General features: G+C 31.3%; 2 protein-coding genes across 2 annotated transcripts in view; one reads left to right on the top strand and one right to left on the bottom strand.

Moving 5' to 3' along the window:
• The window catches only part of LOC132715979 (cysteine--tRNA ligase, cytoplasmic-like), a 119,464-nt gene that overhangs the window by 28,266 nt on the left and 63,378 nt on the right, over positions 1-27,820 (top strand). The gene's annotated exons all lie outside the window — the stretch shown is intronic.
• Positions 1-27,820, bottom strand: part of LOC132715980 (uncharacterized) — a 79,896-nt gene that overhangs the window by 13,514 nt on the left and 38,562 nt on the right. The window contains exons 2-4 of the mRNA XM_060699098.1: positions 24,328-24,414; positions 5,546-5,643; positions 379-505 (exon numbers count right to left, since the gene is read on the bottom strand). Coding sequence (XP_060555081.1) covers positions 379-505; positions 5,546-5,643; positions 24,328-24,414 — 312 coding nt within the window. The remainder of the gene's footprint in view (positions 1-378; positions 506-5,545; positions 5,644-24,327; positions 24,415-27,820) is intronic.

Genomic DNA, 27,820 nt, shown 5'->3' with positions numbered 1-27,820 from the left:
AATGAATTTTTCTTGCCTTTATTTTATTCATGAATTATTTAATATTGCCTTTTCTAAAATAAGCGCACATTATTTTGTGACCTTATTAGAAGAATAGAGTTTAAGACTATTAGATACTGTAAATTGGGATTATTTTCTTTTTTCTGATTTCTACTGATGATAGTTTTGTCTATAGATTATTGTATTTTACTTTAGGACAAAAAAAATATTTGATTCTCAAGGATAGATTCTCTAGACTGACAGTGTATTATATAATTATTGACTGCCCTCCAAAAAATTTCATTGTTATATACAAACACTAAAACAATTTTAAGTATTTTCAGTTTTGAAAAAAAAGTCACTAATTGTAAAATAAAAACAAATTTTAAGAAATCTTACCTGTGACTGTATAATATAGGATTCCTTTGGCATCCCTGAGTCCTTTCAATACAGGAGGCATAATCTCAATGGGAGGTAAATCTATCGTCTCGTTGAGGGAGTTATAGCCCTTCATATTGCCAGGGATCTGAAATTTATCAATAATATGTTTGCTTAATAATTTGATTAAAGGAACTACACAATTATGATTATTATTAAATAAAACCAAAATAATGAAAATTCAAGCAGTAAGAAATGTATGTGCAGCAAAATTGTATTTGGTCTTCATTTGGGTAAAATATTTTTTGGCTAGAATGTGTCAGACACTTTTTTGACATGCAGAGTTTCAGTTGCAGGAAAGCTGTGTATGTGGCGAGCGTTTGGGGTTGGGAGCTAAGGGGGAGTTTAGTGCCCAAGCATCAGGTTCTTCCTGTGTATGAATTAAGAATTTATAAGACCAATTTTAGACATGGTATTTTATTGAATTGTAGGATTTTCTCCTCCTCATGTCAGTATTATTATTGCCCTAAATTCTAGTCTGACAGAATGAATATAATACACTCTTAGCTTTTCTTAAGATTGTTTTTTTTTCTTTTTATCTAGATTGTTTTTATCCAGATTGTATTTTTCTTCCAATAATGATGTCTGGAACATTTGAATGCTTGATGAAGGCAGATGACTGTATTTGTATATAATTTGATTTTCTGGTGATCAGCTGACCATTATTTACATAAAATACTCCTTAAGTAGCGAGCAAAATTATCATTGGGCTATTGGTTTTATAGAACTGATTATAAATATTAATTATGCATCAGCCTATTATAAATATTGTATGTGTTTTAGCAAAAATTTTATGACATTTTATTTCTCCCTCGAATAATGTTATACTGTATATTGAGAGCCAATGATTCTGAGATGATCGGAGAGACGAAATATCTGTCTTTTTCATCACATCATTTTGTTTATCTAATATTCCCCTCTATAGGTCTAATAGACTTTGTTATGAAGAACAAACAACAATTGCATTTAATCAGAGTTTCAGGAAAAACAAATGATATTGTATTGTGTACTGGGATAAGATCTGGCCATCTACGAAAGTTTTCCGAGTTTCTGTGGAAATTCCGACTATACATGAATAATTTACGAAGAAGAACGTTGTGCAAGCGATGGAGAAGAAAAAAACGTTTAGATTTTCTCTCTATAGAGATGTAACCGGCTGTCAGCTCTCGTCCCCTCGACAATGTATTTCAATTCATGCGTGTCATTTACACAATGGATTGTACATTAGCTAGGCTCATTGACTGAATGACTTTTCCAATTTCGAGATTTCAGGCCTCGGTGGTAATATATAGCTGCAGTTGAAGAAATTGAAGCACAGAAGAAATTTGGAGGATATTTCGTATTGACGTTTCTGATTGAAAAAACTTACGCACTTGCGATAAAATATTTATCCAGATAGATGGTTGTAGTATTATGTGGTCAGTTTTGTCAGAAAGCGAGCCGTTTTGTATGCCAGATTAATGTCTTCCAAGGGACAAAATAGAATCAGGAATAGATTGGCTTTTCGTATAATATTACTTTCAACTGAAAATCAGACAAGATTTGAAGTTTCATATAAATAAGAAACCTACATCTAATCTACTCGGCACTAAACTATTGAAATTCTTTTCCTCTGTTATCATCGTGAACTGTTTTTATTTAATATATCAGAAGTATGTAATATATTAGAGTCTGACTCTACAGTTTTATTTTGTAAAAAAAGTTTTGATAATCAAAATTCCAAATAAGGAATTCGAGTGGTTTTGTGAAATGAACAATGTCCTACTGTCCCTCAATAGTTAAAGGGATATAAATATCAATCTTGAAGATCCTTAGTAACATTCACAGACATGGTCAAACTGCTTGTAATTTGAGACTGAGGCTTTGCATTCGGAACTCCTTGCTGATTATTCATAATCATCCAGGTAGTAATAGGGATTGAAGAAGACATTTAATTCAGATGTAAAAAAAGAGCGAGTAATCTTGGTATAATGATTAATGAATGTATTTATTTGACAACCAAAAGAAAATAAGAGTCAAATTTCAATAAAGTTATGATAGAAAAAAATAAGTCAGACAATCGGAGTCAAATGAAAGTCATCATTTACAAATCCTAGCATTCAATTACTCTCTGTTTACTTGTGTTGGTTTGATCGAATTCTGTATCTGTTTCTGTGTATTTATACTTATGTGAGGCGTCTGTGACCACTTGCCCCTCATTATAGCTACGGGTTCGAATCCCGACTTGGGCTTTGCATTCTTTCATGTGAGGAAGCTATTCAGCTTTAAACTTTCAGAATGTCACAGTGGTTCACCTCAGGTACCCGTTCCTGCCTGAAATAATGCACAGAAGAGCACCTGAGGTCATCCTCCACCAGTAGAGCTGGAACGTCACCATATGACCTATAATGTCTAGGTGTGACATAAAATCTAATCAAACAAACAAACAAATACTTATGTGTTCCAGGTCCTTATCCAAAGATTTACAGACAGACCCGAAAAGATGCAACTGACTGACCTTGCTGCACAAGTCAATATAATGATAAGAATTGCTGCAATTTAATGTTTCTTTATGAAAATACAAATATCAACAATATTGCTAATATTTTGTTTGTCAACTGAAAAATTAAATGAGACTTAAAGGTACTTAGGTGTTGAATTATAAATATAATCAATGCTGTATAAATTACACTCGACCATGAAATTTGATCATTACTGGACCTTTAAAGCTTATAGCTCTGTTACTAATGAAATATATTGATTTTCAGACACTGCACAATTTCTATATAATTACGGAAAAAAATAGAATTTACAAGTAACAAACTAGACTTTTATGACCAAAATATCAAAATGTCAATAGACATTCGGGAATGAATTGTGGGCAAATTGATAAATAAATCATTTTTAAAAAGGAATAAAAATGGAAAGAAACGTCATTTGACGTTCATAGTAGAAAATGTCTTGTCTTTCTTGTCTTATTATAATGGTGAATTATGCTCTGCGTTGTCATTATGATAAATGATGTCCTTTAATATAGAGTAATATCAAGTAACGGATTGTGCTTCAATAAAATCTCCCATTCTCTCCTTTTTTTCCTGGAGAGAGCTATAATTTTACTTTACATATACATATATTCAATTTCCTTAATAGCTACGCTGCTCGAATTAGTCAGGCGAAAGTCTGAGAAAGCAGCTAATAACTAAAGTAGCTGTCATCATTTTCGTTGCCATAGCAACCAGGTAAATTTTCATTTATATGGATAAGCTAAGCAGCAATTTATTTTCCTATATGCGCGTGGCGTGAAAAAATTAATACACCATTTTAATCTAAATTGCGTTACATGGTATCGGCAAATTTTCTAATTTGAAATTTTTTGTGTCGTCATTGGCAACAGACGAATTATTAATTATGTATCAAAGAAGATAAATACATACATGGATCACTCTAAAGGCAAGCTTTTTGCCTTCAAGCATTGATAAAGTCATCAGTGATGTAGCCTTTTGCAAGAAATAATTTTGTATTTAGTAATTCGAAATAAATCCCCTGACAATTTGTTAATTTTGTGTTTCTTTTACGAAATAGATTAAAAGACAACTCGGTAATTTCTGCTGGGAAGCAGATATTAGGTTGTAGTTTTTGCACATGATTATATAGGAAATACTTCATGCGTGTTTGCTTGACAGTTTTCCCTGCTCAATAAATATCATTCCACTTTACGTCACTTTGATACAAATGTCAAAAGTCGTAGGTGTATTAGAAAAAGTGCATTTTTTTTAACCGACAAGGTGTTAAAACCTTCAAAAAGTCTTCATCCCCATCAGTGAGACAAATAATTTATTCTATTAAAATGTATGCATTATATAATGCTAATATAAATAAGTAAGTTGTTTATGAATATTGATTTTGAGGTTTTACGTTTTAACAAATTTTCCTTCCGTGAGTTGAACAAAAACATGCCACTAAAATCGTGTGTATTCATTTGAAAATAGACAATATATATTCTATAAATAGATACGAAGTAAATAAGTTAATCACAGTCGATCATAAGAAGAGAATGAAAGGGCTTTTAAGAAATCGTCTATGAACTTTGTTATATTTTTTGTAAGAGAAATGGACAATGGCTGCTAGTGACATCTATCAGATTGCTGTCCTTTGTTAAAACGAGAACTAATTAAGGGAAGAAATGTGAAAGAAACACATTAAAATCCATAAAAGGAGAGGAAAATCCCTTGAGCAGAAGTCTCAGATGTTTCTGCAAGTTAAGTCTCTGCAGAAAAAAGAAGAAAAAAGATGGTTAGAAATGAAAAAAGCATCTGGCGACCTCACTAAAAGCCATTTTAATGCTTCTAATGAATGTTTTATTTAGATTAATGACTCATTAAATTGTTGGTTTAATTGCCTGTACTGGTGGTACTGGTCATAGAAAGTGTTTGTAGCAGGAGAGAAGTTTTGATATATTTTTCAATTTTGTGGATCTTTTTCATTTAGTTTTATTAGGCAAAGTGTGTAATAACATCACTTGCCTCACCACCGCCTTTGTTATAGAAGATTTAGCTCAAAATTAATGAGGTTTAGAAAATGAAATTTAAGAAAGAAAAATTGGGGAAATTGATTTGATTATCTTTTTGTCGTTTCTTTTAAATGCTAGAATCTTCAAGGATGGAAAAAAAAGAGAGATAAATTTAACTTTGTAATAGATGTCACATGTATAATCTGAACCATTTCAAGTAGTCATGTGACTAAGTTACTATCGTAGTTGTTGCTTTTAGAGTCATTTTGTTCAGTGAAATAGCATTTAACAGTCTTAGTCTTTCATCTACCCTCAGGGACTGCAATGGCTCCTCATTCAGTCAGCTAACTGAAGATTGTTCCCACTAAGACGCTCATTCATGCCAGAAATAATACACTTGCTACAATCCATGAGGTCTTTATTTAAATAGATCACCAGTAAAAAGTGGCTAGTTGGATATTTGTGGTGACTTAATTGATAACAAAATAATACTAAGAAAATCATCACCTAAATGCAATAACTGTTTAACTCTTATTAAATTTAGAAGGACTTAACACATTACTGCACTAATAATTCAGACAATTATAAAGAATAATGTTAAAAAATTATATACATATAATAAATATTAAACAAACTTACAGCTGATTGTATTCCAGCCAGGTTTCCATTAAAGTCATAAATTGGCATAACTTTTGTGTTTCCATTCTTTGAAAACAAAAATCCATGGTAGTTGTCAGCTGAAAAACAAAAAAGAATGTATTGTTTTTTTTTAAATCATGGAGTAATTTTGCAAATCATTGTGATCTGCTAAATGATAAATTTCCATATTTGAAATTTGATGTTTTTTTAATTGAAATTTTACAGCAGTTTCTCCTAGCATTTCATGTCTGTTATTTGAATTATATCCTTTTATGAAAGTTTATTTTTATTACCATTTTTTTTCTTCATTTATTTTTCTATAGGAGGAAGATCATTATATTAAGGGGCCTTTCAAATCATGTAAATGTGTCTCATTTGCAAGTGTTTGTATCTCCTGGGAAAATATGCAAGTTAACTTGGCATTGTCCTTGTGCCGAGATGACCTCTGAGTGTCACACTATATTGTCCAGTACAGCTCAGATTTCATGCTTATTTGAACAGATACCATCACAAATATCGCATCATTCGGGAAAATCTGTCCAACGAGCAGAATAGTTGTATCTTCTTCCTTCATTACATTTGAATTGTGATCATTTACCACCTAGCTTTCGTGTGTTCTTCACCTCTTATCCTTGTGCCATATGGCCTTTTCATGGGCACCGCGGCAACAAATTCACATTAATTTATTCGTCCTCTGTTTAATTCTATTAAAGGCATTATAGTGATGATAAATATGACAGATATTTACGTCCGCATGTGTCGAAAAATTAGACACCTAAGTGTGAAGTTCATCTCAAATCTTTTCTTCACTTCAAAAGTTCATTATCATTCGTTATTCTGCCAGTCTTATTAAAGAATAGCTTATTTTTTAATTAATTTTAATTTTCTATGACTTTAGAGAGAATAATGAACGGTTTTAAAGAGACGGCCAGAAGGTGGAATGGGTGGTGTAATCAAATAATGTTCATTTTTGGCACGTTTTTGTGTAAAGATGCCGTCAAAAATTTATGACACAGCCTCAGTGTTTTAATCAGTTTGCATCATACTTTTCTTCCATTTTGTTTTTTCCTTTCTTGGGAGCAAAAATTATAGTATGAAAAATCTTTATTATTTCTGGTTTAATGCTGTAGAATAACAATCACATATTCACACTGTATCAATTTGTAAAGGAAACATAAAGAGAAAAGAAAAAAAATCATCGTAATGTTCTAGACATGTAAAAACTATTGGACAACATTTTCTCCTGATTTGTCATTTTTGTTGTGAGAGAGCCGACTAGCTAATAAAATCTTGAGAGCTCCTTTTGTTTGTAATACTATATTCGTACATGTGGTATCATGGCTACGTTTATATGGCAACGTTATAATGGGAAGAATGTGTTGTTTTTCCGCAGTATTTTGCAGCAAAATTAATTTTGATCTCAGACGTGCACCAGAGACCGTCTGTACGTCTTCCTTCTGCTCTGCTAGAATGTCAGATTAATTATTTTTACAACATTTGATCTCTATTGTTTCATACAGTCTTCAATGATTCTGCGCCATTTTACGAAGCCCTAACAACGCTGCGATGCGAGAATTATGACTGTATTGAGGAGGGTTCTTGTACGACACATTAATATAAGGAATTGTTGATGTGTTCCTCATTTAAAAGATATTGTTAAAGAGGAGAAAAAAAATTTGCAAAGTGATTTTGTATTATGTATAATTATGATTTCAAATTAGTACAATATAAGATATACTGAAATATTTGAAAGGCTAGTTAGGTAGGGGAAGTGAAGGGAGGGGTCGTAGGTATATAGACATACTCATTGTTTCAACACAGAGGGTGCTTTAACCAAATGTATTTTCATCCTACCTTGAATTGTATAAGTTATAGGGACTGAGATATTGAAGTGTTGAAATAAAACAGCAAATACATAATCAGTCATAATTATTGTAAGCTTGACACAGTGACTGTATTTAACTCCAGTAGAAAAATAAATGAAACTTCCTTTTTTTGCTTTTAATTTCAGTATTTAAAGTAAATAACTTGCCAAATACTTGCAGTCAGGCTCTGTCTTCAAAATGAAATTATGAATCTGTTGATTTTTCTATAATTTAAATTATATATACATCATTTAAATAAATCAGATTGTACAGGGAAATTCATGTTGAAAAGCCATTTAATACAGAAATATACTTAAAAATATTAAAACCCCAGTAGATGAAGAGCTGATTGTATACATTATTGCAAACTCTTGCAATAATGGTGTACTTAAATGTTATATGTGCGCCACAAAAATTATCATAAAACGTAATTAGATCAGAAAGCTGCATAACAATCCAAATATTTATGTGTACCCTTTATTAAGCATACTAAACTGTATATATAATATAGGCACTGCAGAATGCAATAAAACTTCCAGGCTAATAAATGTAAAAGAAATTGATAAATTCATGGCACGTGGCTTTGAGCTTACAGCACGAGAGAGTCGAGAAATATTGATGTTTGATAGAGTGACAATTATATTGTCGTTTTTTTGCCTCGCAGATATAGAAAACAGCTGCTTCATCTAATATTTTCACCTAAATTTCCCCTATATTAATGTAATAACACAAATCCCTTGTGTCAACCCATACTCTTGCCTGTAATTATGGTGCCTTTAGGCTAATTTTGGTTTCTTTGGACACATTTTGTTCATGTTTCAGTTTTTTCTCATTGAAAACATTAGCTGGATTCAAACAAAATGATTGTGAATCTGTTTAAATAATACTCTTTATGCAGCCAGCAGCCATGTTTTATTTATTTTAGATTTCTTGCCTTTGGTTTTAACATGTCAGGCATGGTTACAGCATAAGTTTGATTCATATTTTAGGTATGATGTTTATAAGATAGTCCAGTGTTCCAACATTTAAAGGTTTTTATGTTTATTGGTTTGAAATATTTTTAATAGGGTTAATATAATTCATTTGAGCAATTCAAGATGTTATATAAGGTTATATAAGGTTGACAAAATTAATTCACCCAGTCAATCATATCAGTACATTACTTAACCTAACCAGTTTTTTTTTTTTACAAATGTAGCCCAACTATTTGAAGTATAGGAAGAGCTATTGTATTCACAAGAGCTAAAAAATGGGCCTCTGCGTCACATTTTGGTAAAGTTTTTGCCTACAAGCTGGTATCTCCAAAACTACTGAAGGGAATGGCACAGTTATTTGAGATCATAATAGAAGGTCAATAGCCAAGGCCCATAACTCTTCCATGGATTTGACAAAATTATGGCCCTTTTTGAAGTTAGAAAAGTCTGCATTATCCTGGCTGTTATTTTACTGTCAGGCACTGAGAATAGTCAAGCATACAAATATAATGTTAAACTGTTTCTAGTGAATATATAACTGAAGGAAGCATGGGCCTAGTAGACCTTTGAAAAATTCTATTAAATAGTGCTCTGAGACTGTTATAATGCCAGTTTTTAGATTCATACTTAAACATTGGCCATAAGAAATTTTACTCATACATATACATGTATAGTTAATGTGCAGTTTAATATGTACCATATAACACCATCCATTTAATAAAATAGTAATGTCATAGATTAAACAATCATTAAGTGGGGTTTAAACTTGGCTCATATATCCTGATTTAATGTATGCACTCAATGTAGGCACTACAGTTTGTTCAGTACTAAAATTGATGAAATATAGATGAAAACAATTTTCAGCTTGTTTCTTTTAAAGTTCTTTGTTTAGGTATGAATCTTGCTTTATGTTATATATTGTTATAATTAACAATGTTTTCTATTTATTTTATATTTTCAGGTAAGTGTGATTTTGCTGTATTTAAGCCAAACAAGAATGTGGTGTGACACAGTGTCATGGTGTGGAAAAAATATAACAATTTTATAGTAAGGCACATAATACATGGCTTGGTGTGATGCATATTTAAATTGAAAGTTAACTTAAGATAAGATTCTCACAAGGGACAGGACACATGTGTAGGTCATATGTTTTTAAAGAGGTGTTCACAAAGGAAAGAGGTTTTCACAAAGAAAATATCAGGTGTTCATAAATATTGGTAAAGTGTTCATAATGAAAAAATAAGGTGTTCTCAAAGATAAAATAAGTTGTTCACAGAGACAGGACTTGGTGTTCACAAAGAGAATATAAGGTGTTCACAAATATAAGTAAAGGTCAGATTCATATGAGGTGTTTACAAAGAGAAGATCTTTCCTTCATGAGGTGAGAAGGAGGTGTTCATAAAGTACAGATTATGTGTTCTCAAGGAAAAGATGTCTACAAGTTTAGATAAGAAATGTTTAAGTTCAGATAAAATGTTAGTAAAAACAAAAAATAATGCATCCACATAGTAAAGAGGTATTAACAAACAAAATACATGTTTAAGGTGTTCACATTATAAAAAGGTGTTCTGAAGAAGACAGTCAGTTCTTCATAAGGTAAAAAGGTGCCAACAGAAGTTAAGAGAAAAGCATTGATCTTCAATGATTCAGTTTTAACAGGATACACTTGATTTTTGATTGGTCATTCTCCAAATCGTTTTCTTTCTCACAATATTTTAATCAATTTGTAAATGATACAGCTCCCTATAAATCTACCAGTCTGGCAAGAAAATTAATTTTCTGCAAATTTATCGTGCATCTTTTTTTTGATGTTATAAGATGCCTTTATTTTCACAAAGATTTATTTCCGCTGTATTATTGGACACTGTCATACTATCACCTGAGTACTCGAATCCCTTTGATCTCAAACTTAAAATCTTTTGATCTCAAAGTGTCTGATCTTGAATGACATAACAGAATTCAATAACAAAAAATCTGAGTCGATTCAGTCCCTTAGTAGCCACAGACGTCTAATTGACGTGTAGTGGGGTCGGGTTACGGGACCAAATGTGTACTCTCACAATAGCATGTGCAGTTGTCTGTTAAATACTAGTAATTATTGAAAGGTACTTGAGTGGATGACAAATTTGTTTTGTCACATGGGCTGGTTTTTATGCATATTTAAAATCACCACATTATCCCTGTGATCTCTATATCACAGAAGAAAAAACAAAACAAAACGAGGGATATACATTTCCAAGGTTTTTTTTAAAATTGGATCAATTATCAGTTAAGTGTATGAGTAAAAAGCAAGCTCCGTTGTTTATTTTCCTATAACTGGATGATTTGCTGTCCCCATGCTGATAGTTTAGTGTCATTAGGAGAAATCAAACTACTTTATAATTGATGATTTATTAATGTTTATCTTACCATATATTGATTTTTGTTGATGTTTTTTTTTTCTTTTTCTCTCACAGGATTTATAATGTTACCAGTAATTTCCTACAATGGTCAAAAGTTTTGTTGGCTTTTTATTTCTCTCTCCACACAATATACCGGTAGATCAAAATATTTATATGTTGTACTTGAGTTTTGTATATTATAGTTCTGATTGAATAGTTTTGTTCATTAATTAATTTGCAGTTTTCATTTGTCATTTTTTATCAAACTTTGCTGTGATGTGAATTTAGCAAGTTTATCAGTTTATCAGTTTATTGAGGGAGTTAATTTTATATGTGTGCCAGGGTGTACAACATAAAGACTGGTAGACAATTGTTTCATGTCAAACCACAATATTTGTATGTATTATCATAAAATGGCACAAACTTGTCTCATTGAAGGGCCCAGTGTGCTGCTCATGCCTTATCAAATTAGACAGAATATGTTCGAAGACTGATAACAAAAACCTGGATTTATTGATGTCAAAGGTTCTGTGACAATTGTGCTATTAGCAAGTCAGATATAACAAACAAACAAACAAAACAAACAAACAAACAAACAGACAAAACAAGTCTTTCACTATTTTAAGAATTGTACAAGCATGATCCCATAATAATATTCCTGCATCAAAGCATATGTTAAAACAAAGCGAGAAAGATCTTTGCATTTCCTTATGATTAATGAAAGATTCAGTAGAACAGTGGGGCTCTGTGATAAGCTAGTATCAATTTGCCTTGTGCTATGAGCTTAGACATTTTTTGAGTGCCAGGTTGCATGATTTTTTCATGCAGAAATGTCTGTTACATACCAGGAGACAACCTTCTGGGAAAATGAAATTGTATTTTTTAATTACAACATGATATGTTTTTCATGTTTTTCAGGAAACCAGAATTGAGATTTTTTTATCTTTTTTTCTGCCTTTCTCATTCTTTCTGAGTAGTTGAAACAACATTGATAAAACAGAAAAAGAAAACAGGATCTGAATAGTCATGTGGGGAACATTTTATATGAAATTTGCATGGAGTGCTCTTGGGTTTTTTCCCTGTAATGGAATGCTGATTTGTTCTCATTTAGTCCCTTTAAACACTGTGTATTGAACATTTGATTACCGGGACACAAGAAATTGGGCCAGGAAATAAGAGCAAAGTGCTTCTGTAATATTAGATTTTTGCCACTGTCATTTTTTTTTATGAAACTATGAACTCCTCTTCAATTTTTTTGCTACAATTTTTTTTTGCTAAGGTTTTGAATGAATGATAATTTTTTGGTACCAAACCAATGAATCTTTTTATGACTATATGGTATAGTCAAGTTTGCCCATCCGTCATCACTGTCTTTGATAACTTAAACAGCGCTTAACCTTTCACCCTAGTTGATTTTGTTTAATGGACTCTAACTCTATAATGAATTTAAGAGCTGTCATATGGATTTTCATATCAAAGTTATTAACTTTGTAAAGCTAAAATATAGCGCCAGACTTAATGATTCTTCTCAGCAATTTGACCAGGCAGTATACTGATGGCTGCTTTTTTCCAGCCCTTACTCTGCCTGAACCAAAATGGATAAGCATTTGTCACAAGTATAGAGCAGGCCTGGCCTGAAGCCCATGCTGTCTTACCAGTCTCTATACAGTTGGCTGACCAACACTATATTTTCATATCACCAAAAATTGATAATGGACAGTTCCAAAAATGGAAACTGGACAAGTCAATTTAAGAAATTCACCAAATGTCAAAGGCTATATCAGAATTTCTCCTATAAACCTTAATTGCACCGTTCTGATTTGTATAGAGTGGCACCTGAACTTATCATCATGTAGCTATTTATGCTGAGCTTATTCAGTGTTACCATTATTACTGTTGGTCAATATAATAAATATTTATTTTCTCATTAACATCCTGGCTTGTAAAGTGGAAATTGTTGACCTTAATGGGGATACATTGTACAGCAAAAACATTCTCTCACCCTCCATGATTCCTCTCTTATAATGGACTTAGTTAATGAAGATGTTGCCTTGGGTATGTTTGCTTAATGGCTGACAAGAGATACTGGTGTTTGTACCACCTGCCGCTGGAATAAATATCACATCTAACACCACACTTGTTTAATTGTTAATGAGGCATGCAATATTTTATCCTATCACACTGTCATATGTTCATATGTTTCTAATTTTGGCCCTGAGACATTTTCCCATTTATTCTGAAATAATTCTTCTGTTCCAAAGAATAATTTTCTCTGGTCCATATTTTATCAGTAAGGTTGAGATTTTCATAACCATGACTACATGGGGTGACATCTATCTTGCCTTGGGTGTAATTATTCTGGAAAATATTATTGATATAAATGAGTCCATACAGTGGGCACATCCTGATGGCTTTAATTGATTTATGTGCCCTTTGCCGCACAAACTGTGCCTATAATTGAATGCCTGATTTCCGATCATTATTCTCTGACCACTGCATTTTGAGGGGGAAAATGTCTTGTCTCGGTTAAATGGCTTAAAAATGTGCACTATGCATTGCATGACCAATATTGTTCTATTCTATTAGCAAATATTTTTTTCTGTTTTTAATCATTATTATTTTTTGCAGCAATCCATGCTATTAGCTTAGGATAATTTAGAAAATTTATTAGACATTATCACAGTAGAGATCTTTGTAACACAGCCTCAATTTTATGTAACAAAAAATCATAATTATATTTTGTCCTTGGTAGATTTTATGGACCACCTTTTGGTCACAGTTATTACTGTAATTAACTGTACAGCCCAGAATTGTAGAGTTTGGTCTTTTATTTGGTCACATTATCAGCTTTCTGATGAGTGGGCAAAAGAAAATATAAAATCATTATCACCCACTCCATTTACTGCAATGTCATCATTTCTCAGGCATTTAATTATGTAGTTTCAGGAAGGAAAAAAAGAAAGTAATTCTACGATAACATGAATATAAATTGGATTGTATACATGTCAGAAATAGCTTAATTTGTCAGGATTTTACCTATTTGAACTATTGAATATATTTACCATTGAATGTATTTGCAATTTTAACTATTGAATGTCACATATTTTCAATATTTATCATCAAATTTCATGTCTATTGAATATCACCTGTTAGCAATAATTATTGAAGGTGTCTTTTGTCAGACCAGAAATTTTTGATAATGATAAACGTTTTGTGAGTGTAATTGTTTCTCTTTTAAGTTCTACACATTTATATACCAGTAAACATGATCGAAGGTAGATTGACTAATCTTGATTGTTTTTGTCTTTCAATACATCAAAAAAATATTATCATCAGACTGGTGGTTTGGTCAGAAATATCCTGCATTTTGAAAATACATGAGATTTGAATACATGTATTAATTCTTAATCACAATTTTTATAAAAAGATTTGTCAAGTTACATGTTATGCAAAGTTAAGATATGCATTTCCTATGCATTTTAATATTGCGTGGAATAATTTTGAAATATTTTGACATGTGAAATGAGATTTTGCCAAGTTTTTAAACATCATGAAATTTTCATTGGATACGTCTGCAAGGATGTTCACTCGTATAAGTCGAGTTTTTTATTTAACATAGCCAATGTGGCAACAATAAATACATTATTATGGTTTTTATTATCATAAAAAACCTGGTAACAGACCAGTCATAAAGTGCATAATTTTTATGGAACACTTATTTTTTATCAAACCTTTCGATGCTTTTATTCTCTTGTATTTTTTTTTGAAGTGTGGTGATTTAATTTTCGATTTTTATAAAAACCTGATGTTACTTGGAAAAAATATAATCTCTTTAAATCGCTTCGATATATTTAAATAAATCTTGCCGGTGAAATATGTTTTTTATGAACTTTATATCTAGAGTACGCAAATTAAACATAATTGTTAAAGTAAACCGCCCGTGGTTTTGTTAATATCTTTAATGGGAATTGGTTTGTTTCTATATTAAATTTTGTATTCATGTTACTAACTTAGTTGAGGTAATAAGATAAATGGGGTTGCTTTGTTTTTGCAGTGTTTCTTTTTAATTGAAATTAATGAAGATTAGAATGTTTTTTGATGTCATGTTGATAGCATAAGAAGCATGTTACCTTCTTGTCTGGCAGGGCGTACGAAAAAAAACAACTAATTAAATTTTTTTTGGCAAATTTTTTCTTTATGATGAAATTGTTTTATTATGCTATTAAATCATTAATTTATTATTATTAACGATAATAATGAAGTATGATAGAAAAGTTGTAGGTTCCCGTGTCATGTATAATAGAGACTTTTATATTAATACAAATAACAAAAGATGCTAAATTATTTAGCCATGATTATCTCACATATAAAAGTAATAATTTTCGAGGACAGAAGGCGAGCTTCTATGACATAAACAATTAATTTCAGACAAAGATATGGGCGACCGCTTATAGTGCGGCTCTCATAACTCTGCAAAATCACATCACGCCATGAGATATATTTGGTGACATTTGCTCATAAAATCAGTCGGCCATTTATTTCTGGTATATACTTCCAACGGGCCTACTGGGAAATCTATTTAGTAAATTTATTAAGATGAAAAATTCAAATGAAGAAGATAATAAGTGGAATGAAAATAATCTTTCTTTATTGTGAGAAATATATTCCAGTTGGCATGGTAAATTGATGTGTCGTAACTTTTATAATTTATTGAGTTTCCAGCATCGCAATGTAATTGCCAATGCAACGGTATTAAAGAACAAATTTGAGAAATTCACAGAAAAGCATGAACTTTAAGGTTTTTTGCAAATTTATCAAAATTAGGTGTTATGTTAAAATATTATTATTGAATATTGACTAACGAGAGAATAAGTTCCGAAGACAAGAGGCAGGTCTGCTTTAAACAATTCCAATTTCTCATTATTAAGCTTGGTATTTGTATAATAACTCTCATTTTGTGAGAGTTTCAGTGCTTTGTTTCGTGAAAATACTAAAAAATATTACGCAGGAAGACATAAAAACTAACCGGCTGACAGTAAAATGTAAACATAATCTCTAAACATTATGGTATGTCCCGGAACAGGCTGTAACAGCATGGTCTATTATTGTACTTGTTAAATAGTAAGAAAAAAAGCCACAAATTTTAACGAGATTTCAAGAAATCCTAGAATTATGGTTATTTTGGGTTTCAAAAAACTGAACGTCTTTTTGTAAGTCTAGAGAATTCATATGAATTAGTTTTTGCTAATAAAATGAGTATTATAACGGGTTTATAGTTCATTATGTAACAGGATCATATCTAAATAATCATATAAATAATCATTTTATAACACCTTAAATGAAAACTGCAGAATCATTTTATGTGTGCAAATATTTGTCTTCTGTATTGGAAAGAAAGAATTAACTATTTCAGGCGGCAGACGGTGGTTAAATGGTGAGACAGTTGTAACTCGCTATTAAAGTTCATAGCTATACAGCAGTGTTGATCGGAACTATTAAAACATGCTTCTCTCTCCGTGTTAAGGATATTACATATCAAAATATTTATTTATTTTATGGCTGTAAATAATGATAGAAGATAAGATAAGATGTTCACCAAACCGATATCTTATAGAAATAACCCATAATCATGGCCCATGCATATCAGCATTCTTATTTACTCAGAAACAGTAATCTATTGTAATATGTCTATGAAAGTCTCTAAAATTGCATTCCAAGAACTTATTGTATAAAAGTTTTATCTGGTATAAATAAAAACAGGAAGGTACTGGCATGTTAGGCACTAGGTTCATAAATTGTCACTTATATTGTACATATTTCTATCGCGGAGAGACAGAATTTGCGGAAAAAGAGATAGAAACGTAAAAAATTCTTTGATTAAATTTAGTCCCCTTTGTTTGATTTCTGCAGTGGTTCTGAGTGTATTAGGAAAATGGATGCATCAATCATATAGAAATTGTCTATATAGAAAATGTTGGCAGCTGGGAAAATGTGTATTAAGTTATTCGTGAAATTGCAGTCCTCGTGTGTTGCCTTTTTGTTCCTGTGAATGCTAGTAATTTGTCATTGAGAAAAGAACAATTGTATAAAGCAGAAGTATTTACACCTTAATTACTATTTACTTAGTACTGTTTTAGAGTAATTTAATTGAAAAAGGGATGCAGTGTGATGCAATAATGATAGGGAAAGCAGACTCGTTCTAATTGAGTCTATATTGTTTATCATTTGGAATGATATGGAATTGTTGTTTGTTAACGCACATACACCCGCAACTATTATGAAACATAAGAATATAAACCTCAAAAGGTAGTTCATGTTTAAATGGCGTATTAAATCTGAATCTTAAGAGCCGATCAATGTTTGAGACCATATAACGTTTTCTAAGTGAATTTAACTTTGTAATATGAATTTTGAATCTGCGAAGATATGAACATCATGAAAAATGTTGATCAGATGAAAAGTCATTGCAACCTTACAAAAGAGATCATCGCCTTGTTAATAATTAAGAATGTGTAATCTTATGTACCTATTCAGCTTTTAAGAACACGTACTGCTTAATTATTCAGAAAGACTAGTTTAGTTTCCATCATTGATGTTATGAATTGTAATAAATACTTTAAGTTATCAAGATACCTTCAAGTTTTTTTTCTTTGTGAACCGAGATACCTAGCTTTTATTCCACTAAAACATTCAAAGACAAAATTTGACATAATTATTCTTTAATTTTTCTAAATGTCTGATTTAAATGTTGAAGATAAAAATTTGTTTCACTTAAGGGTAAGCAATGAACGAAATTGACATGTTTAATGCTCGGTTAAAAACAATTAAGACAAGAAATGAAAAAAAAGAAAAACTTGCATCGGTCTGTTTGTTTACTCTGTTACATAATACATAGTTATGTATACACATTAAACTTAATGGGTAACAGACGTAGGTATTTGGCGTGGATTGGTAATTATGATAAGCGTGTTAGCGAGGTATTGTGGGGACGCTATGTGTCAGACGGAGGCAATCGTGCTACATTATAACAAATTGAAGTTCCAGCATAAAATCTGTATTTTCTATGTTATTGAATTAAGTTTAAATTATTTCACTCGCATTCTAACCAATGTTTTTCTGTTTAAGCTACCAAGAAGCTTGCTTGTCAATTAAACATACTTTCATATGCCAAAATGATTTTAAATTGACGACAATGGAGATTTTCCCAACATGAAACTTAAAAAGTATGTTCGCGACAATATAATTCCTAAAAGTTTTTCCGTGTTCTGTTTTTAGAAATTCTTCAATCATGGCCTGATCATGTGTATTTTTTACGACAGTGGGCTTATCCTGTCATAATTCAGCTCGTCATAAATGTGTACTGATTACACTGGTTGATGAAGCGTAAGTTTCAGTCTTGTTGCGAGTCGTAAAATCAAGGCTTCAATTATGTTTTATGATATTTTTCTCTAAGGTTAAAACATCGACTCAAGTGTTCTTCACAAGCTACAAATATTTCTGTTTTCCTTTATTCAGCTGATATTAAGTAGCACACTTTGCATTGTCTTGAATATTTGTGATTGTAAGGGAGGACTTATTAACCTTAGCTTGGTGGTGGCAACATAGTTTACCGTCGCGACCAGTGCAGACCAAGATCTGAGCCAGCACATCGGTGCCATCTGGTCATAGTCTGCACTGTTAGGTATTTTGAGTTAGTATTTACGAAATTTTCCTCATGAGAATAGAATTGTCCATATTGAAAGATGGAAATGTTCATTTAAGATATTTTATCTTGGTATTAAAGGGTTAACAAAGATTATGGTATCAAACTGGTTGGTAACATTGTATGTAGCTCTAAACTGAAAGTACAGCTGAATCGTTATGGCAACTAGTGTTTCGAAACTTAAACAACTCTCAGACATTGTAAAAGATCTCAAGGATTTAATGATTTTATTTTCTTGCATGTTCCCAGGAGGCTGTTAATAATTTACTATTCATTGTTCTGTCTAGCTAAGCTGAAACAGTGGGGATCATTTCAGGGACATGAATGTTGTATTTCTTCAGCAAGTTAGCATTTCCTTGTCTTGTTGTTTTTTTCCTTTCTTGTTGTTGTTTTTTTTAATCATGGAGAAATGAGTAAACATTGAAAAACTTTTGGCAAGAAGGTGTAAATATTTGAGCATTTTGTGAACATGATCTAGATTTTAACTTGAAATAAAATTTCATTGGTGAATGTGAACCTGATACATATGTCTTGCTGGTCATAGTGATTGGGTTCTGTCCAAGACACATAACTCTAGCATAACTGAATTATTCCCCTTTCAAATCTTTTTTTATGTATGTAAATAAAAGTAAGTCATAACTTATTAGTGGATATTGATTGTACAGATAATTCTTCTAGGTTAAAAGTGAACAATTAGTTAATATGGTTATACCAAGTACCTAACAGTTACAGTCTTAATTGCTTTTAGACTTCAAAGGTTTGAAACAGAGTGATGATGTTATAACTCAATAAATTAACTTTTTAATTAGGTAGCAGCATTATCGGCTTTGCCTATGTCACCTATGTAGTGCCAAGCCAACCTGTATTTCTGCACTAACAGATCAGACTCTTTTCTGATGGTAACTTAATTTAAAGTATGTAAATCCCATAAATTACAAGTTGACTGTTCCAAATTAAGAGCAATTATGTAAATTCAGCAGGTAATGGGGTAACATTTTGTCACAACAGCTCAAGTATTTCCTCATCAGCTTCTATTCTTAGCTTCTATTCTTAACACTTACACTATTTTTGCTCTGAGTCAACAGAAAGTTTTTTTTTTCTAATTTCAAGTTTGCCTGATGAAAGATAAAACTGGCTGAAAATGATTCACCTAGATATAAAATCTTAATAATTCATGTCTCCAGGGAAATCTCACACTGTTTTTGTATTGATATATTAATTATAGGGGTTTCACCCTATCTTGCCCTCGGTTAAAAATGCACTTAAATTTTTTTCAATTTGATCATAAGTCTTGTTCCTTTCCATAATTGGGAAGTGTAAATGTTAGAAGACACAATATTGCTTAATCTCTTGGCGTCAAGGCTAGTAACAAATTTTATCTTTAGATACAAATGGTATATTGATCACTATAAGCAGCTTTTAAAATGCACAGTGAGTTAAAACGTATGTTTTTATGGTTTTGCTTCTGATTAAGTTGTACTTTATATTGTATAGTAGTATTATGGCGGTTTGTGCATGTTTGTGTACGTATTCTTTTGACACACTGGTTAGTTTTGCCAGTAGCTACCCATGCGACCAGTGGAGCCCATGATCAGTCAGCCTATTTGTGCAGTCCGATCATTGTTTGCACTGTAAGCTATTTAGTTAGAACATATTTTAAAAATTTTTGCTGATGAATTGTTATGTCCAGATTGAAATATGGGAGTAATAAGTCAATTTAGATGGGGTAACGGTTATTAGCGACTAATCCAGCTAAAGGAACCAATCTGATTGTAACCTGGAATTTCCTTAAAACCACTTGGACGCAACTGCCCTCAGAAAACAATAATATGATTGTAAAGGCCAAAACACAATGTCTAAACATTGTTACTATAGTATTTCTACTCAAGAGACACATCATCAATTTATTTAATCAGAAGACATTTTGTAATTTTTTTTTTTTAAATGCCATGCTAAATATCTTAAATAGACTTGTCCATCTTTCTGTCTGGACAAAACCTTTCTGTCTGGACAAAACCATTCGTCATTCAGAGGGAAATTTTCAAAATATTTACTGACTGATTAGAGAACAGTGCAGACCATGATCAGACAGCCCTGATAGGCTAGTTGATCTTTAAGTCTGCAATGGTTGTATGGGTAGATATATTCATTTTCTGCCAGCAGGCTAAGAGTTAAGAATTGCCTTAAACTGCCGGTATTTCCTTGGCATAAAATAAATTGAAAAGTGTAGTTATTGTTAGTTTGACACTCATAAGCAATCAGTAAGCAAACTTGGAAAGGTAATTCTTAAAGTGCTAAACTAATTCAATTTCAAAGATAATATATTTTGTGTGTTGTCAATAACTTTTGTTACTTGCCAGTGTGTGGCTAGACATTGAATTTGTGAATTGAAAGAGCAAAAAAGAAAAAAAAATCAGGAAAAATTTTGTAGACTAGACAATAAAGACATAGACATAACTTTTATAGAGAACAAAACATAATTTTTTTAAACTTTAATTTAATTTATGATAAATAATAAATTCATTGTCCATAAAGTCATAGACATCTTAATAAAGAATTATATATTTTGTATTACTATTATTGTATTTTTGAGAACATTTTCAAGAAACTATGAAGAGTTTTTGTTTCCTACTATTTATTTTTGACCCTAACTTAAGAAATACAAAGCATCCTGTAAGGGGATGGTCCATCCTTGTATCCTTGTCCAATCAGATGACCCCTTATGATGACCTATAATTGATATATTTTACATCTTCATTTTTTGAAAAATGAAATTTAATTTTGAATGTTCATAATAAATTTATACACTGTATTTGCAAGTTTAAAGTGTAATATGTTTGTTGAATTTTATATAAGTAGGATTGTATAATTGGGGCTTTTTGATACATAGATTAAATCATTCAAAAAACAACAATGAAAACCCAAATATTCTCATATGGCTTGGTCAAAATCATCTTCTCCATAGTTAACATTATATACGTTTTCGAAAATAGAGACCCACCATCGTGTAATTATGAATTATTCCAGTTAAATTTTCTTGTACGCAAGGCGATCTCTAATTATTCTTTTTGTTTTTTAACCTCTCAAAATGTAAATGTCATGTGAATTACAGGGGTAATAGCTTAACCATTTTTAAGATTTGTTTTTTACCCTGAAATTACTGACATGTGATCAGTAATAATCCACGTTCCTTTATCAATTATTCACACGTCTGATTAGATGAAATATTGTTTTTTGTTAATGAAGACGTACTTTGTTATTAATGAGTTCATTTATATGCATTCGGCATCTTGAAGACTAGATTAATTCGCTGCAGTTCTCAAATAAGGCAAGACCGCAAATGCTGCCATTTGGCTTAACTCCGTTAGATAGGAATTAAAAGGTTCGATTAAACCGTAGCGACTTATATTTTATTTATTGTAATTGGTATGATGAGGCTGTTCAGGTTAACATTATATATATCCCGTATCAAATCCATCTTAGTGTATCTAAATGTCACGAGACCGAAAAGATATTTTTCCGCCTATTAAGAGATTAAGAGTTCGCTAAATTATGTTGACTTTTTGCCCCGCTGGTAAGATTGTTTTTCTGCCTATTAAGGGATTAGAAGTATGCTGAATAATGTGCATGGGTGTATTAAGTATGTATTTTGTATGAGGTTTTATGTTCGTTTTCTCATCAAGAAATACGAAACTTAATGGTACATATTGCCAATAAATAGCAATTTACTTTAAAGAAACATGGTCAGAATATACATTTACATGTATATTGACAGCTTGCGTGAAAACAGCTTTTTAATGAACATTTTCAATAGGACATGCAAACAACTTATGCATTTTACAAAGACTTTCATGTCAATTGAAATTATTTTCGCGATATTTCTTTTATTTGTCTTTAATATCACGATCTATATCGTGGAAATACTTTTCTTGTAATGGCATTAATATCTGTGATCTACGTATAATTTCGTGTCTCAATTTTTGACTGCATGTCTGTCGTAATTAAATCAAGGTGAAACATTTCATCTATAGCCGTGGTTTGCATGTCTATCTTGTATAGATTGTGTAAACCTTGGTTTACTGTCATTTTATTGTTGATCTAATTACATTTCAAAGGTAATTACAATCGCGTACATCCCTTCTCCCTTGTCCTCGTGATTAAGATTTTCCCTGTACACAGATTTTCACTCTCGGACTTACACGAACAAAATTTCAATTCTCGAAAATATATTCCATCACGATAGGTGTTGTAAATTTTTTTTTATTCTAGTCATGATGTAGCCAGTGTTTGATTGTTTCTGTTGTTTAATGGAAGATTTATGTACATGACTCATAAAGAAGTGCTCATCTGTAAATGTACTCATTAAATAGACTTAACTTGGCATTATACAGATAATAATCAAATTGCGTTCATGGCTTAAGAGTATAGCGCCATCTTTTGCAGGAAAGTACACATAGATAAATATCATGTCAATGTATGATGTCAAACAAAACTGTAATAGGAAAAGTCTTGTCAATAGAGTGAGTGCCAATGTCACTAAACCCTTGAAGTCTCAGAAAATAAAAACTTTTTCTATGTTAAGAGTTTGTAGGTAAAAACCTTTTGAAGAAAACGTTTCAGTTTTGTAGGTCAAAACTCTTGGAATTTGTATGTGAAACTTCTGGTGGTTTGTAGGCAAAATCCCTTGGAGTTTTTGGTCAAAATCTTTTGGAGTAGGTTCAACCCCTTTTTGAAGTTAAAATTTAACCTACACTGTATGTAGATTGATTACAGACCCTTAATAAATTCAGACCCTTAATAAATTAAAAATAAATTTATAAGTCATAATCTTTGGAGTTTTGATTTTAGATGAGTATTTCATTCTATGTGGTTACAGTTTGACATTTCCCCTCTCTCATTATTGTAATTTTCCCCCCATCTCATCAATACGCTTAAAGCCAGTGAAACATATTTGAGAAGATTTATATTGTGCAGTTTACAGTTGAATCAGAAACAGTTTCCATACTGCACACATCAATCAGCGTATGCTGTAATTTATAATAATGCATGCTCCTTAATGGGTGTTTTTTGCCATGATAGATTTGTAGATTACTCTATGCCCCTGTTAAACTGCTCTATTGAACACCCATTATTTTCAACTATGTGGAAGAAACAATAGATTTCAACAATGATTAGGGACAACATTCCAGGAGCTTGATAAAACAATTATAATCTTCTTAATGACTCTGTTGACAATTGAATTATGGGTAATTGTTCCCAGGATTCCATAGTAATGTCTCTACACCAGGGGCTAAATACTGAGTCACTGTGAGTGATAAGGGAACTGACAGGGTTTTTTTTGTCAATACTCCACAGGAAAATGGCTGCCCTTAAAATGTGACTGCAGGGATTTTTTTTTCTAATTCAGCTGTAAAATTTTAGATTTTTTTTGTTTTAATGAAATCATCAGGTTTTGTGGGAATTATACATCAATGTTTTTACCATGGACTCTTTTGTTAATGTTATGTTCTTTATAATTATTTCAATATTTTGAAAATGAAAAAGAAAATCGGAGTAAGACTAGAAAAATCATGTTTTATTTATATTAAGACATTGTATAGAAAGAAATTTGATTCTGTCAAGGCATTTTTATGTTTTCTGTTACAATCAGATAGTTTTTGTTTTTTTTGATGCCATCTATGATTTTCATGTATGAGCAAAATCAGCTTTGCTTTTTTCACAGTAAAAAAAATAGCTATCTCCCTCTTAATTGTGTTCTTTATGAAATTTGTCAAGTAACATTTTTAAGAAGTTAATTATAATCATTTGATGGTTGAGACATTGCCTCTGTCATATTTATATCTAGGTCTATTTTACTTACTTTTGCAAACATCATTAAGTCGTGTGTAGCCCTCGTCAAAAGCTGCCCTGTTGTACTGCGGGAGGTGGTGCCAGAATCCATATCGTACTGAAAATATATAAAACATAAACAGAATTAAGGGTTTTATACTAGTAAACTTGTTCTTTTCAATAATTTAACATTTTAAACCTTAAACGAGATAGTACTTTACTTTTTGCAAGCATTCGGACCAGATTGTATGCTGTTGGTTGCTTTATTTTTTGCATACCAGATTATATGCCAAGTGGTATGCATATTGGTTTTGCAATCTCTAAAAGATAATGGTTAAATAAGTATGCCTCTCACCTCACGGATTGTAGGTTCAAGCACTACCCAAGTTATAACCATGTATTCTCATACACTGTTTAGTATCAGGAATCAAACTCTTTAAGTTTTTCAAATAGATTGTGATTAGCTTAAAGCAGAAAATAAATTATCACATTTGGGTTAAAAAAGATAATTATGTTTAAACAAAATTAATCCATTAATATATAAATAATAAAAAACTGCAATTTTAGCAGAGGAAGTTTACATAAAATAAGCATTATGTAAGTAAGGATATTAATAGACACTGTGTCTCTTTCTGGAACTGCTAGAATGAACTATGCTTATTTGATTGAAATGTCTGAGTGCAAAAATAAATTCACAATTTTATCAAATCTAATGTATTAAAAAAGAAAAATTCCGTCTATTTAAGTAGATTTTGTATTCATTTAAAAGGGAAGCGTGACAGTTTTGCCTGAAACTTTCATTACAGTTCTATAGTACAATACGGGAAAACGGGAACCTTTTTTTTCCGCGGCCTTAATATAGTTTTCTCGGAAAATAATCTAAACATTTCACGGTGTGATTTACTGTCACAATTTCACATCCGTTTTCCTTCGAAACACTTTTTTCGAGACGTGGAAGTGTAAACCTTTCATTAGGGTTAATCAAAGAGTTAAAGAAATATTGACAAAATGCCCGATCATAGTGTAAAATGTAACGTAAAATGTAACAGAGATGAATTGTTTCCACAATGAACAATGATGGCGCTACAATTAACTTGTATTCTTATGTTAATTATCCGCCTTAAATGATAGCCTTTAACCAAATCTAGACACATTTATATCAGGTTCTGATAGATGACCGATACGGATGTGTAAAAAGATATATATTGAAACGGCAATGATTGTATTGCGTGTTGTAATAATGAACATTGTGATTATAGAACAATAGACACTTTCTAACACATGTATACTCTGTATTTTGATATATATATAGAGTGGTGTGGAAAAAAATCTCATTGTTTTTTGTTTTAAAGAACGTGGTAGAAAAATATTTGTTTTTAAATTGGCCTGTTATTTTTTTTTTTTTTTAGAATGACTGATTTATTGTTTATAGTTGCACCTATATTCATGACTTTTGTAGGGTTTTTTTCTGCTCCAAAGGTCCTGTTGTATTTTGGTTGATCTTTGTATATGGTTACGTATATAGCATCCATATTTGGATATGCAGTGCTTGTCAAAAAGAAGATTTTTTCTTTTTTTTGCAGTTTTAGGTGAACTTATTTAATTTGTGATTCCGAAAAATATTTATATAGTGAAAATAAATACTGCCAATCAATTAAGCTGCACACAATGTTATATTTTGATTTTACACTTTTACACAAGTGTTAATATAGTATAATAATTTGAGTGCTATATTTTTTTGTACATGAGAATGATATTCAAGACATTAAGAGTTTCCAGTTTTATGAATAATGCTGACTGGCTTAGGAAAAATTACTTTATGATTGACAGTTACTTACAGAATTTATTAGGGAAAAAAAACTCAGCTAATAAATCAGTTATGACACTTTAATCACCTCCCTTTTATAAGATTGATATATTTTAAAACTGTAATCTGTGAAAGAAATTGCTAACTGTGATGATTCTGCGATTGTTTAATTTCATTTGCACATAAAGTTGTCAGCGTTATCCGATTTTAATCAAACAAGTTAGCAACGCACATTTTAAATAAATTCCCACCGAGCCAGAAAAAAAATCCCATTCCACAGCAATTGCCGGAGTAAACTTGTTCGGGAATTGTATTTTATCTATCTCGAGTGACAGTGAAATTTCTGCACAGTTTTGTTCAATTTATCTAGTTGAATCTAGTGTATGAAATTCGGAGATCTGTTTCTTTTCATGATTATGATGTTGTTGATTTTCGTATGATCGATCAATATAAAAATTCAATATTTGTATGATAATCAGCTTTACATTGGTGGCAGCCATGAGCTGCTGTAAGTCTTATTAGATGACATTGTAAGACGATTGGAAGTTGTTGCGTTTGCGTATTTGATTGAATCGCACCGATATAAAAACACAAGAAACATAGTTGTTTACAGATGTTTGTTATAGCCTGACAGCAGTTGTCATTGTAATACTGGTAATAATCATAATGCTGGTTGATATTGTTTATTTTGTTAGCTGCTCAAATTAAATGATTTAGTTTAAAGACGGAAAAAAAAATTATACATCTTTTTAGATTTTTTTTTTTATCATTAATGGCAAGGTGTTTTACCAAAAGTGATTATTCTTTGTCAGCTTCCATGTTGTTTGACCATGCTGGCTTTATACTGCTTTTATACTGTAAGGTGACCAATATCATATTTTCATCTTGTTATCAACAATTTAATAAAAGACTGTTCCAAAAATGTAAGCAGGACACACGCATTTAAGGATTCCAGCAGGTTATGAGTTTAATCCTTTGGTTGATGGCTGCATTAACCAGACTGCCTACTGTAGGCTACCCCAGTTTAAGTATTTTTGACTGTGAATTTTTTCCTATTTTATATATATGGAACAGTCCATTTAGGGTTGTAGGGATTCCAGTATCAGAATGAGATATCTTTTTTTTTTGCATTGGATGACGAACATCTTATCAAATTTGTAACATTATTTAACTGAATGTAAATTGGAAAATTGACTTAAATGTCTTTTTGCATAGCTTTGAACATGATTATTAACTCAGGATGCTTTAAGAGGAAGTAATAACCAAATTTGATATAGTTACCGCAAAACACGGAGTATGAAATAATTAAAAAATGAAATTGTTGGCAAATTAAAGGCTTGGTTGATGTCGTTTGATTGCATTTTGTTTCTCGTTCATATAGTTTGTTTTATGGTTTGAATGCTGTCACAGGGAATTTCGAGAAATGATTTTTGTTCGCTTTATTAGGTAAATCAATGTTGTTGTCCAATTATGTGCCATGTAGGAGCATTAAGAAAGATAATAAAATCTCAATTTGTATCCTGATCATCATTTAAACATGCTTTATTTACATCAATAAAATGCTTAATTATTTTGTAGTTTGTAATAAACGGTTAGTCATAAATGATTCCTCCTCTTGTAAAAATAAAATAAAAACATACTACATAAGGGAATCCAATGTGATACAGTACATTGTTTATGCTTATCAGTTGGGTTTTAAGGTAAAACTATCATGTCA

Source organism: Ruditapes philippinarum, unplaced genomic scaffold (assembly GCF_026571515.1).
Source record: "Ruditapes philippinarum isolate M1 unplaced genomic scaffold, ASM2657151v2 ctg260_1_1_1_1, whole genome shotgun sequence".
NCBI classification, from domain to species: domain Eukaryota; kingdom Metazoa; phylum Mollusca; class Bivalvia; order Venerida; family Veneridae; genus Ruditapes; species Ruditapes philippinarum.
This window is presented reverse-complemented; position numbering and strand designations above follow the sequence as displayed.